This window comes from Lolium perenne, chromosome 1 (genome assembly GCF_019359855.2).
Source record: "Lolium perenne isolate Kyuss_39 chromosome 1, Kyuss_2.0, whole genome shotgun sequence".
Taxonomy (NCBI): domain Eukaryota; kingdom Viridiplantae; phylum Streptophyta; class Magnoliopsida; order Poales; family Poaceae; genus Lolium; species Lolium perenne.
In genome coordinates this window covers 167,814,518-167,830,084 of record NC_067244.2, presented here as the reverse complement: position 1 = coordinate 167,830,084, position 15,567 = coordinate 167,814,518, and the positions used below count along the sequence as shown (strand labels likewise).

At 47.0% G+C, this 15,567-nt stretch overlaps 1 protein-coding gene across 1 annotated transcript; it reads left to right on the top strand.

Annotated features, from left to right (window-relative positions):
* Positions 1-11,922: 11,922 nt before the first annotated feature.
* LOC127312006 (patellin-6) lies at positions 11,923-15,301 on the top strand. The gene is made up of 4 exons (XM_051342488.2): positions 11,923-12,868; positions 12,949-13,073; positions 13,170-13,311; positions 14,818-15,301. Exons 1-4 carry the CDS (start codon positions 12,098-12,100, stop codon positions 15,076-15,078), a joined length of 1,299 nt encoding a protein of 432 aa, XP_051198448.1. The 5' UTR covers positions 11,923-12,097; the 3' UTR covers positions 15,079-15,301.
* Positions 15,302-15,567: the final 266 nt, after the last annotated feature.

Genomic DNA, 15,567 nt, shown 5'->3' with positions numbered 1-15,567 from the left:
GGCTACAAGAGCTCCCTCAAGCCGGAGTAAACAAGCTCCATAACATCCGGAGTTCATATTAAAGTAACCCCTAGAGTGCATAATAGACCGTTGCAATTTAGACCGAGTACTAACATAGCATACACACTGTCACCTTTAAGCTATGAAAGGGGGAATAGATCACATCAATACTATCATAGTAATAGTTAACTCCATAATCTACAAGAGATTACAATCATAACCTACGCCAAGTACTACATGATGCACACACCATCACCTTTACATCATGAAGGAGGAATAGACTACTTTAATAACATCACTAGAGTAGCACATAGATTAATAGTGATACAAAGCTCATCATATGGATCTCAATCGTGCAAGGCAGTTCATGAGATCATTGTATTGAGGTACATGAGAGAGAGATTAACCACATAGCTACCGGTAGAGCCCTTAGCCTCGATGGAGAACTACTCCCTCCTCATCATAGGAGACAGCAGCGGCGGTGAAGATGGCGGTGGTGTCGATGGAGATGCCTTCCGGGGGCACTTCCCCATCCCGGCGGCGTGCCGGAACAGAGACTTCTGTCCCCCGAAACGGAGTTTCGCGATGGCGGCGGCGTCCCTGGAGTCTTTCTGGAGTTTCGTCAATTGGTATCGAGGTTTTAGGTCGCGAGGGACTTTATAGGCGAAGAGGCGGAGTCGGAAGGGCCACGGGGCCCCCTCCCCATAGGCTGGCGCGGCCAGGGGGCCACCCGCGCCGCCATATGGTGTGGGCCCCCTGCTGCCCGCCTCCGACTCTCCTTCGGTGTTCTGGAACCTTCCAGGGAAAATAAGATATTTGGTCTTTGTTTCGTCGAATTCCGAGAATATTGCCCGAACAGCCTTTCTGGAACCAAAAACAACAGAAAACAGGAACTGGCACTTCAGCATCTTGTTAATAGGTTACTTCCGGAAAATGCATGAAATCATTATAAAGTGTGAGCAAAACATGTAGGTATTGTCATAAAACTAGCATGGAACATCAGAAATTATAGATACGTTGGAGACGTATCAGGCTCCCAAGTGCAGGAGATCAATTGTAGTACTTTTCAATAAGAAAGGTTGTCGAACCCACGTGGATTTGAAGGTATTAGTTAGCAGAGTCGACAAGAAAGTAGTAATAATAAAGTAACATTTTTGGTGTTTTTTGTGTTTATAGTTTGTAATAAAAATAAAGTGCGAAAAGTAAATAACAAATAAGTAAAAGCTCTCGATGAGAGAAAAGCCCAATCCTCTATGCAGCAAGAGGACAAGCGCAAGTGTGTGTGCTTATATGAGACTAAATTTCTTGAGGGCGGCATGGATTCACTAGTATCTGAGTTCTAAACAATGCGGTAAATATTTTGTCAAGCTTTATTCAATTAGGGGCGGAGCCTTAATTAGGTGTGGCCATAAATATGAGAAAATGCATCCTTCTGATCGGTCTTAGAGCCATTTTCATGAGCGAGTGTAGGAATCATTAAGACATAAATGTTCCACCATAGCTATAAGATCTAGGGTCCTCGACATAAACCCCTCTAATGCAACCCATAGTGTTGGAACACGGTTTCTGTCATCCCGATCCTTCCAACACTAATGCATTACATTAAAGTGCAACCCTATGAGCCCATATAGGTGAAGTAATATGTAGTCGACATTCGCATAAAACGATCATAGAACAACATAAAAGATAGAAAACTTGATCAAATACTCATTGCACATCATATAGAATCATAACCAGATCATCCTATGCCCTCAGGAACGCGGGGGAACTACTCACAAATGTGAAAACATGATATGGACCAGAGGCATAATGATTACAACACAATCTGAATATATAATAGGGATTTCTATTTCCGTGCCCTCGGGTCCTTAGTTGTGCTCAGTTTTCCCCAGCTCGTTAGTTTTTCCTCAGTTTTCCCCTCCCTCTAGTTTGAAACCCCTCGCAGACGCTCGGACGGAAGGGTTGCCGTCAGGTCAGAGGCCTTACCGTTACCGTTAATCTAACGGGTGGGGCTGCACAGAGGGCAGTTCCTCTCTGACCCGTCTCGTGCTGACAAATGGGGCCGCTCTATAGGGCTGCCGCAGCCAATGACCAATGGGGTCATCTATTTTTCAGGAAAAGTCATATATTGCCGCTCTGAGGGGCTGCCGCAGCCAATGACCAGTGGGATCATCTATTTTTCAGGAAAAGACATATATTTGCCGCTCTGTGGGGCTGCTGCAGCCAATGACCAGTGGGGTCGTCTATTTATTTATAGAAAATCATATATTGCCGCTCTGTGGGGCCTCCGCAGCCAATGACCGCTGGGGTTGTCTATTTAGTTAGAGAATATAATATAGAGCCGCTCCGTGGGGCCGCCTCAGCCCATGGCAGGTGACTATTTTTGTAGCTTAATCTAAAGTGACTCTTATGCTAAACATTGTGCATAATATATAGAAAATAGCTAGATCTCTAAATATATAGAAAATAGCTAGTAGATCTCTAAATCGATGCATATGAAGCTACATATATATTCTTGGTCATAATCCCCTTATCTAAAGGGGATGGATGCATGGCTTCACGTCGTCGTCACTTTCATCGTCAGTATCTTCGTCGTCTGAGTAGTAGTACTTCCTGCACATTGTTCCGTCGAATACCTTCACTGTGAGCACATCATCGCCTTCATATTTGAAGTGTACGTAGCAGCCGAAATCCACACCGTGCGCGATGGCGAAATTCTCCTAGCCCTTGTCGAGATACATCCGGCCTTGTCTGTCAAATAGGACCTCCACGGTCCAGAGACGAGGACCGCAGTCAGCTGCTCGCAGATACACCTTAGCTGGCTCCTGGACGTCAAGATGGTCCGCAAACTTTTTTGGGAGTGCCTGCAAAGAGATCGAGCACCGATCGTTTGAAATTAAAGGTTTTTTAGAACATGCCCATAATTAATCACATGCATCATATATGTGGGAACGCGTACGTACCTTCTTGACCAAAGGGACTTCATAGATGACGATGAAGAACTCCTCTATGATCAATGGCAGTGTTGACGACGGTGGTGGTGGCAATGATGATGATCCACCACCCCGGCCGCCCCTTCCCCTTCCCCTTCCCCTTCCCCTTCCCCTTCCGGTCCGCGTCCGAGACGTGGAAGCCATGGCAATGGATGATCAAGTGTATGTGAACGAAGAAGAGAGATGCAGAACCTATTGACATAAGGGATGGCCGTTGTGGATGTTTATATGGGAGAGATGACCGTTGTAGGGGTTTACACAATAAATTAAGGAGGAGGTGACCGTTGTGGGGGTTTACACAATAATTTAAGGAGGAGATGACCGTTGTGGGGGTATATATCTCAACAAAAAAGTAATGCGTACTATCTTGATGGAAATGGAACTTTGTGATTTAGTTTATCATTTTACCGTGAAAAGTAATGCCTAAAAGAAATGGTAATTCGTGATAGTTTATCATTTTACCGTAATGGCTACAAGAAATCGGTGATTGTTCATCATTTTTTGAGTGAAAAATAATGGCTACAACAAATCGGTGATGGTTTATCATTTTTTGCGTGGAAAGTAATGGCTACAAGAAATGGGTGATGGTGTATCATTTTTTGCGTGAAAAATAATGGCTACAAGAAATGGGTGATGGTGTATCATTTTTTGCGTGAAAAGTAATGGCTAAAAAAATTGGTGATGGTGTATCATTTTTTGCATGAAAAGTAATGGCTACAACAAATTGGTGATGGTGTATCATTTTTTGCGTGAAAAGTAATGGCTACAACAAATTGGTGATGGTGTATCATTTTTTGCGTGAAAAGTAATGGCTACAACAAATTGATGATGGTTTATCATTTTGGGATTTTTTGCGTGCAAAGTAATGGCCACAAGAAATGGTGATGGTGTATCATTTTTTGCGTGAAAAATAATGCCTAAAAGAGTTTATAATTTAGCTCGTGAAAAATAATGCAGAAAACAAAACTTTAGCGTACTGGGTAACCGCCCTTAAGCATACATAGAGGGTGGAAGCTAACCGCCGACAGAGAGAGAGAGGGTGGTGGCCCCGACCAGAGAGAGAGAGATAGGGGTTATCCTGCCCGTTAAATCCTACGATCAACGGTCGGCGGGCACGATCCGCGTGACATCGGCTAGACCAATCAGGGCAATGTTGGGCGTCTGTGAGAATTTGTGAAGGGAGAGGGCAAAACTGAGTAGTATCAAGAAACCAAGGGCAAGTGAGTAGTAAACAGACTAAGGGATTCAAATATGAGATTTAAAAAATGGAAAATGCGTGTTTGGTACAATGAAACCCATCTTGGCCTACCTCAAACTATTTGCAATACAAATATACATCAGTGTGAAAATTATGGCCTCATTCAGACAAAGTATGTTTTGGGGAAAGCTGTTTTGGGTAGGGCTTATTGTGGAAAACCATGCACCTTCATAGCTACTAGGTGATTTGAGAAGTGGCAATTTGTGGTAAAACTTGATTTATCAATGATTTATCTATGATTTGAGAAGTGGCAATTTGTGCTAAAGACTCCATGAGTAAGTGCCACTCTTTTTCGGAATTTTTTGCACATTAAATAACTCATTTAACTAGTTAATCCCATTTGTTGACTCTCTGTTGACCAGCCACTTGAGGATAAAACTGAGTATATTGCACTAGCCAGTATCAGCACTCAAGGCGAAAACAGAGCACACAAAAAATGCTAGTATATGACTCGAGGGTATACCTGAGTATATCTAAATTTTCAGGGTTAGACTCGAGGACGCGTGTTGCGGTGCAGAAGTGGAAGACGTGTCATTGTTGACGCGTGTCGCGGTGCAGACGTGCAATAGTGGACGCGTAGGACGCGGGTCGCATTTAGGACGCGTAAGCCCCTCTCTCCCTCCCTCTGCACATAGTACGTCTCATTCTCGCTCACGCACGAAACCACCCCTCTCACGTCCCATCAACTTCTCCAAAAAACCCCAACCGCCGTACGAGCGCTCCCCTGCCGGCGATGGAGAAGAAGAATGCGCCGGCGGCCATCGCCCCCGAGCCCGTCGCCTCCGAGCCCGTCGCCGCCCAGCCCGTCGCTTCCGAGCCCATCGCATCCGAGCCCGTCGCCGCCGAGCCCGTCGCCTCCGAGGGCGGCGCATCCAAGCGCGGCGCCTCCGTGAACTGGGCCTCTCTCACGGCTGACGGGCCACTTCACAAGATCGGCGAATGCGTACTGGCGAATGAGGAGTACGTGGACACCTACTCTGCTATGAGGCAAGTCTGTAGAAATTGGCGCTCAGGTTTACCTGAGCCTGACGTGCACCTGCACGAATGGATCATGGTAGACCACGCCCTTCCACGCGCCGCTGAGTTCACCTTCCTCCAACTCGGCACATCTCGCTACGTCACCATAGATCTATCTGAAGTTCGTACAAGGTTCAAATTCCTACATATCTATAGGGTTAATCTATTCTTATTTTCAATCTTAGTGCTGAATGTTATCTTCATCAATATATTTTAGATACTACTTCGTCGGCTTTTGCCGTGGCGTCATCGTGCTTGCCCAGAAGAACCCGCCGCACAAGATACAGCTTCTGAACCCACTCACAAAGACATCGAACACTATGTTTGAGGCGCAGATGCCATCTATTTTTCTGGATTCAGTCGTTGTAATCAACTCCCCGACTATGGTCGTCGCTTGCGGACATTACCCGGAGGAACTTGGTTGGGTCGATGAGAGCACTCCAACTAAGGATATATCTGAAGATTGGGGAGAAGGAAGATTTTTGATCGAGAACCATAGTATGCGTTGCATTACCCCGTTCAATGGTGAACTGTATGAAATAGCTGTGGACAATTTTGAGTCCGGAAGAATAGTGTGCACCAATGTACAGTTGCAGCAGCGCGCGAGCACTGTCAAGATGGAGACACTAATTTCATTTCCAGAACTTGGAAGTGACAAGTTCTACCTTGTGAAGTCGGATGGTGATCTGCTGCTTGTGTTGATGCACAACATGCCATTGGTGTACCGTGTGGACACTCAGAGCCGCTCTCTCCATCCGGTCAGTAACATTGGCATTCATGCCTTCTTCATGCATTATATCCGGTGTATCTCCGTCGACACCAGAGTGCACCCGACACTTCGACCTGGCTGCATCTACTACGCGGATTTGGGTTATACCAGAGAGTACTTTCATGATACAAAGTCCTGGGATGAGTGGCCACAATATGTGAATAGATTAGGAAGCTACGGTCTGAGAAATGAACACAGGCCATACCGTTTGGAGGATGTATTGGCCGCACACTGCAGATGGCGGGAGTTCAATGAATATTTCCTTGGGATAATGCACGAATGGAGCGACGCAGAAATATATGAGGAATGAATAGCAAATTCATTCATCCTGGGGTATCCTAATCTTCTTGTTGGCCATACATTGCGTGCGTCTTGTATTTTTTCAGCTTAGTTTGTCATGAACATTAACAATGTTATTGGCTGCTTTTGGCTGCTGTATGCAGTTTATGTATTATACTTAGTTTTCTGATTATGCTGCTGTGAATTTATCATATAATAGCTTCTAGATTTGCTACTAGATTTGCTGCCATATTGGGCAAAAAACGAGGGCCAAAAGGCATAAATAATTGAAGAAAGACAGAAATAGAAGCTTATCTAGATTTGATACTAATTTGGTGAAAAAGACAGAGAGAGAAAGAGGGGAAAAGGTGCTCTTAAAAATGCCAATTTGGGCCGAGAGAGACAAAACCCAGCTCTCACGTACAATCAAACACGGTCTCGTGCTGTCCCACGCGGTCCCTTCCTACCAACCCCACACGACGCGGCCCCACAGACGACGCGGTCCCACACGTCAGCACGAAACGTTCAAATAAACGGATTCCTTCCGTCTGAGCTCTTTCTGCGGGTTTCAGACAAAGGCTTGGGGAAAACTGAGGAAAAACTAAGGGGCTGGGGAAAACTGAGCACAACTAAGGAACCGAGGGCACGAAAATAGAAATCCCTATATAATATCCCCACCAAATAATGACAAAGTACCTATCACAAACATGCAATAGCACTAAAAACAATATCCAGGGTTCTATTCAACACAAACTATGAGGGGGATGCCGTTGATTGATGGCGCGTGAAGCACACGTCCGTTGGGAACCCCAAGAGGAAGGTGTGATGCGTACAGCAGCAAGTTTCCCTCAGTAAGAAACCAAGGTTATCGAACCAGTAGGAGATGAAGGCCACGTGAAGGTTGTTGGTGGAGGAGTGTAGTGCGGCGCAACACCAGGGATTCCGGCGCCAACGTGGAACCTGCACAACACAATCACAATACTTTGCCCCAACTTAAGAGTGAGGTTGTCAATCTCACCGGCTTGCTGAAAACAAAGGATTAAACGTATGGTGTGGAGAATGATGTTTGTTTGCAAAGAACAACAAAGAACAGAGATTGCAGTAGATTGTATTTCAGATGTAAAAGAATGGACCGGGGTCCACAGTTCACTAGTGGTGTCTCTCCAATAAGATAAATAGCATGTTGGGTGAACAAATTACAGTTGGGCAATTGACAAATAGAGATGCACATACATATATCATGATGACTACTATGAGATTTAATTAGGGCATTACGACAAAGAACATAGACCGCTATCCAGCATGCATCTATGCCTAAAAAGTCCACCTTCGGGTTAGCATCCGCACCCCTTCCAGTATTAAGTTGCAAACAACAGACAATTGCATTAAGTACTGTGCGTAATGTAATCAATACGAATATCCTTAGACAAAGCATCGATGTTTTATCCCTAGTGGCAACAACACATACATAACCTTAGAACTTTCTGTCACTGTCACAGATTCAATGGAGGCATGAACCCACTATCGAGCATAAATACTCCCTCTTGGAGTTACAAGTATCAACTTGGCCAGAGCCTCTACTAGCAACGGAGAGCATGCAAGAACATAAACAACATATATATGATAGATTGATAATCAACTTGACATAGTATTCAATATTCATCGGATCCCAACAAACACAACATGTAGCATTACAAATAGACGATCTTGATCATGATAGGCAGCTCACAAGATCTAAACATGATAGCACAAGAGGAGAAGACAACCATCTAGCTACTGCTATGGACCCATAGTCCAAGGATGAACTACTCACGCATCAGTCCGGAGGCGGGCATGGTGATGTAGAGCCCTCCGGTGATGATTCCCCTCTCCGGCAGGGTGCCGGAGGCGATCTCCTGAATCCCCCGAGATGGGATTGGCGGCGGCGTCTCTGGAACTTTTCTCGTATCGTGGCTCTCGGTGATGGGGTTTTCGTGACGGAGAGATTATATAGGCGAAGGTGCAGAGTCGGGAGGCGCCCGAGGGGCCCACCCCATAGGGCGGCGCGCCCAGGGGTGGGGCCGCGCCCCCCTAGGGTGTGGCCGCCTCGTCGCCCCTCTTCGTCTCCTCTTCGGACTTCTGGAAGGCTCCGTGCAAAATAAGACCGTGGGCTTTTGTTTCGTCCAATTCCGAGAATATTTCCTGTGTAGGATTTCTGAAACCAAAAACAGCAGAAAACAGGAACTGGCGCTTCGGCATCTTGTTAATAGGTTAGTGCCGGAAAATGCATCAAAATGATATAAAGTGTATATAAAACATGTGAGTATTGTCATATAACTAGCATGGAACATAAGAAATTATAGATACGTTTGAGACGTATCATTGATCTCGTAGATGGATATGGTGCTAATGATGGTGCTGATGGAGATGTTGATGGAGATGCCTCCTCCCAAGCCAAGGAGGAGTGAGGATGTCGAGGCATCGATTTCCCCTTCACCGGAGGCACCGGTGCAGCATGATCTACCCTCTCCCGGAGTTGGAGAGGACTTTCGCCTCCGCCTCAATAAATCTCGGGAAAAATGTGGCTTAGGTTTTTAGGAGAAATGCAGCTTCTGGTATAAAGGGGGCCCAAGGCGATGCTCGAGGAGCAAACAGACCTGGGTGGCGTACCCTACTTGTTTGGGCGCGCCACCTGGTGCCGTTCGCACCTCGTGGTCCCTCTCGCGTGGTTCTTTCGCTCACGGCCTTTCTTCGGGTGAAAAATTGATCATGCATTTTTTCCTTGATTTTTAGCGATCCAAAAAGTCCTGAAACAAATAAAATACAAAAAAAAAGGTTTTCTACCTTCCAGGAATTAAATACCAATGAATCGGACTTTGTAGGAAAGTCTAAAAAATTGACTAAAATGCATAAATAACAATGTATGAAGGAAAATAACAATGAAAACCAATCCTATATATAGCAATAATGATGATGCAAAATGCATGTATCAGCTACCCTACATGATTATGGCCATATTTGTAATGCCTATGTGGTGGATCCTTATTCTATGATATTGTTCTATGAGATCTGATCGTATTATGTGCAAGATGTATTGATAGATGCATATTATGTACCCCGTTCTTAAGTATTTGTTCTGATCCAACATCTAGGCAAGAGCGTGTGTGGGGTGATGTGTGTATTAGATGGAGTAGCATGGTTCTAGTGATTGGATAGTGACAACAAATTCATGATCTATTATGGTTTTTGGCTTTTCTTTTGCTACCTCACTAGGGATAAAGTGAATGCATGTGCTATGTTCTTCACGTGACAAAAGTGATGATCTTGTTTGTTCAAGGTAGCATATTTGATATTCAAACATCATGTCAAAGTACTTATGGCTATGTTCGTCACGTGACAAAAGTGATGATCTTCTTTGTTCAAGGTATCATATTTGATATTTAAACATCATGTCAAAGTACTTATGGCTATGCTCTGTTATTTATTAATACAAGATTACATGGAGTTTTCCCTTTCTTATGAAGTATAAAAGAGATGTGTTGCATCATCTCTATGTTAGGACATGATTCCCATATCAATGCGCATCTTTCACATGTTATTGTTTTGCATCTTCATATCTCACTGATGAATTGTTACTGTCCACTACAACTTAAAAGAGAGAATAGTCAAGTGAACCCATGAACCTCGGTCAACTTTTTATCATAAGAAACACATTTTATTGCTTTTATCTTGTTTTCTATTTGCTGCACTATTTTAATCAAAAAATACAAAAATATTTACTTTTCTTATATGCATCCAAAACACCCAAAACAATCAACCCCTTTAATGTTTTTACTTAGTTACTTTTTTTTTATCTAGTTTTACTCGTTTTATATTACTTGTGTTTTATTTACTTACACGAAACCTTGTGCTTGACAACCACACGGTGGAGTTGGGGACACAAGGCTTTATTCTACTTTACAGGATTGCTAGAAGAAGAGAGAAGAGAACACTCTTTGCTCAGTTCCCCGAGAGTTCGATATAAATCATCGAGTCACCCTTGTGGGGAAATACTCTGCTGACACAACACTCTGCACTTGGAGTCCCAATGTCATCAAGACATTTTCTGACGTTGTTGCCGAGGAGTAATCAAGACACTCCATCAAGCCCCATCAACCGCCATCAAAGTATTTTCTAGCGTTGTTGCAATTTTTTTTACACATTTGTAGATTAAAATATTATCTATATCATGGTATTTTTCCAATTTTTTGACATGTCTAAAATGAAATTTCATAGATTCAAAGAACGTCCTACGTATTGCCACTCTCCTTTATTTACTTGTTATTGTGCATCCTGATCATATTGGTAAATTCACAAAATTGCATATCTAAAGAATTTACCTTTTTTCAATCAATCATACACTAAAGAGAACTAAAATCTAAGTATCTCATATTCACCCCTCTAGTCGCCTAAACCATCCTTTGAGAGGCGCTTAGCGCCGACGTCAGCACGGTGGTCACTGCTGCCAGAAGGATCTCCCATGGCACACTTGCCCAATAAGGTCATGGTTCCTCTAGATCTTGATATGGAAGCATGGTACTAGGCAGATACGTTCGGAGCTGCTGCTCTTCCTCACTTCACCCATCAAGGAATGGAGAAGGTGAGTGTCAGGGCACCATTTTTTCTCAGCCTACACGGTGGGAATCTATTCATGTGTCTTCTCTAGAGTTCACCAACAGAGGACACGATATAGTTTGGTTCGTCTTGTCTCTGCTCCTTATGGCCAGTAGGTGGCTCTCCAAGGCCATGATCCAATGACTGTTCAACATCATGGCTAGAGGACATCTTGGAAGCTTTTCAATTCCGTCAGAAGATTCAAGAGGTGCTATCCCAAGTGGTTCATCCCCGGCGACTACAATACTCCTTTGGTCGTTGAGTTCGTCAACATGTTACGGTGGAGAAGGTACTCCTCTCGTCGTTGAGTTCGTCAACATGTCAGTTGAGAAGGACTACGTGAACTTGATTTCTCTTTTACTTTTCTTTATGGTATCCTTTCGGTAAATGTGCATGGCTGGTTTGTAATTTTTCATTTCACTTTGGACCTTTTTAAAAGTTGTAATTCCGTTGTTGAATTTTAAGCACCTTTTGGGTCCTTCCGAACCTAATCCTTGTTAAAAAAGGATCCCAGTGACCACCTAAATTACCAGTGATAAACGGAGTATTTGGCCAGGTAACTTTGCCTTTTTTCTCCTATTTTTTTAAGAAAAATCAGAAGTTGCCATCCAACCAACGTTTCCGAAACGGAGGGCTGAGTTTGCGTCGCGCCGTGATGATAGAATTCTCACATGTGCGTGATACTAGGTTTTAGAGATAGAAAAATGGGAATACTATTTTATACCAACAAAAGAAGATCTATGGTAATACAGTAAAGATAAACATAGGATTTACTTACCTTAGTGGAGAGTTATATACCTGGGGCATCTTCCGGGCCGGGCCAAAACCAGGCCCTGCCTGGCCCGGCCTAAATTTTAAGGCCCATCTCCGGGGTTCTTGGGCCGGGCTTCCCACATGCCCAGCTGCGCAGACACGACAGCTCCAAGCCTCCCCGTCATACTTTTTGCTGCCTCCTTCCTTCTTTTAAACCCCCACGAGAGTGGCGAGCGAGGCAGCGAGAGCAGAGCAGAGCAGGCGACGCCGGCCACACCACAGCCCACGCCACCATCATAACCCCACGCTCCACTCCGACCTCCGTCGCGCTCCATTTTCAAACCCGCCACTTCTCCTCCTTGCTCGCCGTTCGCCCGCATTCCCACCAAAACCCACATGTCTCCCACCGCCACCGCATCCCCCGCGCCGGCCGCCGACGCGGCGCCGAAGCCGCCGCCCTCAGGAGCGAAGCGCAGCCTGATGGGGTCCCTCATCGACGCGACCTCGCTGCTCCGCGCAGCCTCCTTCAAGGAGGACTCATACGTGGCGGCGGCGCTCCCGTCGTCCGACCTCCGCGCGCTGGCCGACCTGCGGGCGCTCCTCGCCACCCACCCGGACCCAATCTCCATCTGGGGCGTGCCCCTCAACCCGCCCCCGCCCCCCACCAACGCCGACGGCTCCACGCCCGCCCAGGCCCCGGACGAGCGGGCCGACGTGGTGCTCCTCAAGTTCCTCCGCGCCAGGGACTTCCGCGTCCGTGACGCGCACGCCATGGTGCTCCGCTGCGCGGCATGGCGCGCCGAGTTCCGCGCAGACGCGGTGGTCGACGAGGACCTCGGGTTCAAGGACCTGGAGGGCGTGGTCGCCTACATGCACGGCTGGGACCGCGACGGGCGGCCCGTGTGCTACAACGCGTACGGGGTGTTCAGGGACCGGGAGATGTACGACCGGGCGTTCGGGGACGGCGACCGGCTCGCACGGTTCCTCCGGTGGCGCGTCCAGGTCATGGAGCGCGGCGTGCGGGCCCTCCAGCTCCGCCCCGGCGGGGTCAACGCCATTATACAGGTCACCGACCTCCGGGACATGCCCAAGCGCGAGCTCCGCGCCGCCTCCAACCAGATCCTCTCGCTGTTCCAGGACAACTACCCCGAGATGGTCGCGCGCAAGGTTCGCCTTGCTCTGTAGTTAGTTAGGCATTTCGTCGAGCACCTGTTGATTTTCCGCTAACGCCGGTCGTAATCTCGCAGGTGTTCGTGAACGTGCCTTGGTACTTCTCGGTGCTCTTCTCGATGATCTCGCCGTTCCTCACGGAGCGCACCAAGAGCAAGTTCGTCATCGCAAGGGAGGGCAACGTCGCCGAGACGCTCTTCAAGTAAGCATTCTCAGCTCTACTAGTTAATAATGGATTCCTCCTTGTTCCGTCGCGACTGTTGTTCTCGCTGCTGACACGGGCTGCTGTTGGTCGCAGGTTCATCCGGCCTGAGCTGGTGCCGGTGCAGTACGGCGGGCTGAGCCGCGCGAGCGAGCTGGAGAACGGCCCGCCCAAGCCGGCGTCCGAGTTCACCATCAAGGGCGGCGAGAAGGTGTTCCTGGAAATCGACGGCATTGAGGTACTACTATCTCACACACATTTCCATTGCGAAATCTTAACATACTTTTTGGTGGTAAATTACATCATCATCTAGGCCGCAGAAAGTAGGTTTTCATCGTATCCGCCTCCTCCTTGCGGCCGTCTCCATCCGTGTTCCCGAAATCGGGTCTACACAAATTTGTTCCACTCGCATTTCATGTGAGCAAGTTGCATGCCCGAGACCGGGCAAGAACTTTGTTTGTTCATTTGCTTTCGCCGTGTCCCAGGTTCTTGGCTCATGCGCCCAACGTCTTTTCCATTTTTTTACATTTTCACCTCGAGTGTGACTGATTGAGAGGATAGGCTTCAGACCTACAGTAGTAGCAAAGCATCTTTGGATGATGAGGTAGCTAGAGCAGAATCCTTGGATGGACTGATGGACCGGTGGCAGGCAGGGTCGCATGTGAGCGAGTTTTCCCCTTTCGATTTTGAAATGCTCTGGCGTGGAACCGAGCCTAGGGTCTCTGCAAAAGAGGCATCGCCGTGTTGCCATGCCATGCCAGCGGTGGACACTGCGTCAAGCACCGCAGCAGCTGCTGCTGCCCGCCGGCCTGGCCGCTGCTGCGACCCTGCCGAACTTGACTGACACGGGCGTGGCACCGCATGGGCGCTCCTCGGTATCCCTGAGTTCACATGACCCGAGCTAGCTGTAATTTCAGTCACACTGCTCACGCACATCTACCACCGCTGCTCACAACCTCTCGTGATTCCTGGACGGTATGAAACGATAAAACTCAAATTTTAATGGCCGATACATACAGGCCAGGCGCATGTGAATTTCTCAGCCAAGGTTTGAATGCGCTTCGATTTTCTTTCGGGGGCATTTGTCCTCACCTCGTACATGATGTGAGAGGTTTTACGGGATAAAGTAGTAGTGGCCACTCGGGTACAGACGACAGCGGCCGTGCGCTCTTTCCGTGGCTTTGCCTTTTCTTTACGCCTCACGCCACGGCGCGGCTCTCCACGCACTGTCAGCTCATACTGGCAAGCAGCAGCAGCGGCGTGATGAAAGTGAAAAGAGAGACGGGTGTGCTCACTGTTTTCTCTAGTAGTACTAGAGTACTTACTGCAAGTACGCATTACTGCTGCATTAGCATAAGTTAGTGGAGCTTTCGCTGCTAATCTTTGCGTGTAGAAAGCTTTTGTGCTTCCCTAATTGGAGGCGTAATAAAACCTGCGCACAAGAAAGGGTTGTGAGTTTTTGTTCGCTAGTGATGTCAGTGGTCAATTCTCGTCTTTCTGTTTTCGCGAGCATCAGTCGATTCTTTTCTTTTAACGGTTGTAAAGAAATGACAACTGTACGTCACCCTGGTCAGGCGTCAAATGTGATCTTTAGATGTAGTGCAGTACAGTACAAACTTACTTTATTGCGTACTCATCTGTGCATTGATAATCTGCATCAACTCAAGGGTAATCTCTTGGTACCAGCGCTATACAACATTTTCTCGGGGACTAACCAGCGACGATCTTTTCTTGCAATTTCCAGGCCGGCGCAACGATCACGTGGGACCTGGTCGTCGGCGGCTGGGAACTGGACTACGGCGCGGAGTACGTCCCGGCGGCGGAGGGCAGCTACACGCTCTGCGTCGAGCGGACCAGGAAGGTCCCGGCGACCGCCGACGAGCCCGTCCACAACGCATTCACGGCCAAGGAGGCCGGCAAGATGGTGCTCTCCATCGATAACTCCGGCTCCCGGAAGCGGAAGGTCGCCGCATACCGCTACTTCGTGCGCAAGCCGTCCGCGTAGGCTGGCCTACTCAACCGCGGTGGCGGCCGGCGGCTTGCCGGCCGGCCTAGTGCTTTGCTTCATTTCGCTGGTCTCGGAGAGGAGAGATCTGATTTAGGTCTGTTTGATTAGTAGTGCTATAATATGAGATAAGATGCATGTATTATGCCATATGTAGAATGTAAGCTGTGAGATCCTACTTGTCATCTTCGTTATAAAGCTAATGAGTTCAGTTTTTTGGCAATTTTTTTTTTCCTTTGTCCATCCTGATTCATTGCCTCCGTTTCTATTTCTCCCTAGCCGAGAAGTTCTCAGTTGAGTTGTGTACGTAAGATTTGCATTGTGATTCAAAAACACTTATGCAACTGAGATTTTTTTTGGTCGCAACTGAATGCAACTAGGAAAGATGCATCACAACCGTTAAATTAATTTCATGATTTGTGTGCCAATAGTAAGATGCAACATGTTAGCCGAGATTCGATGAAGCCATCTAGAACTAAGCGACTGAAC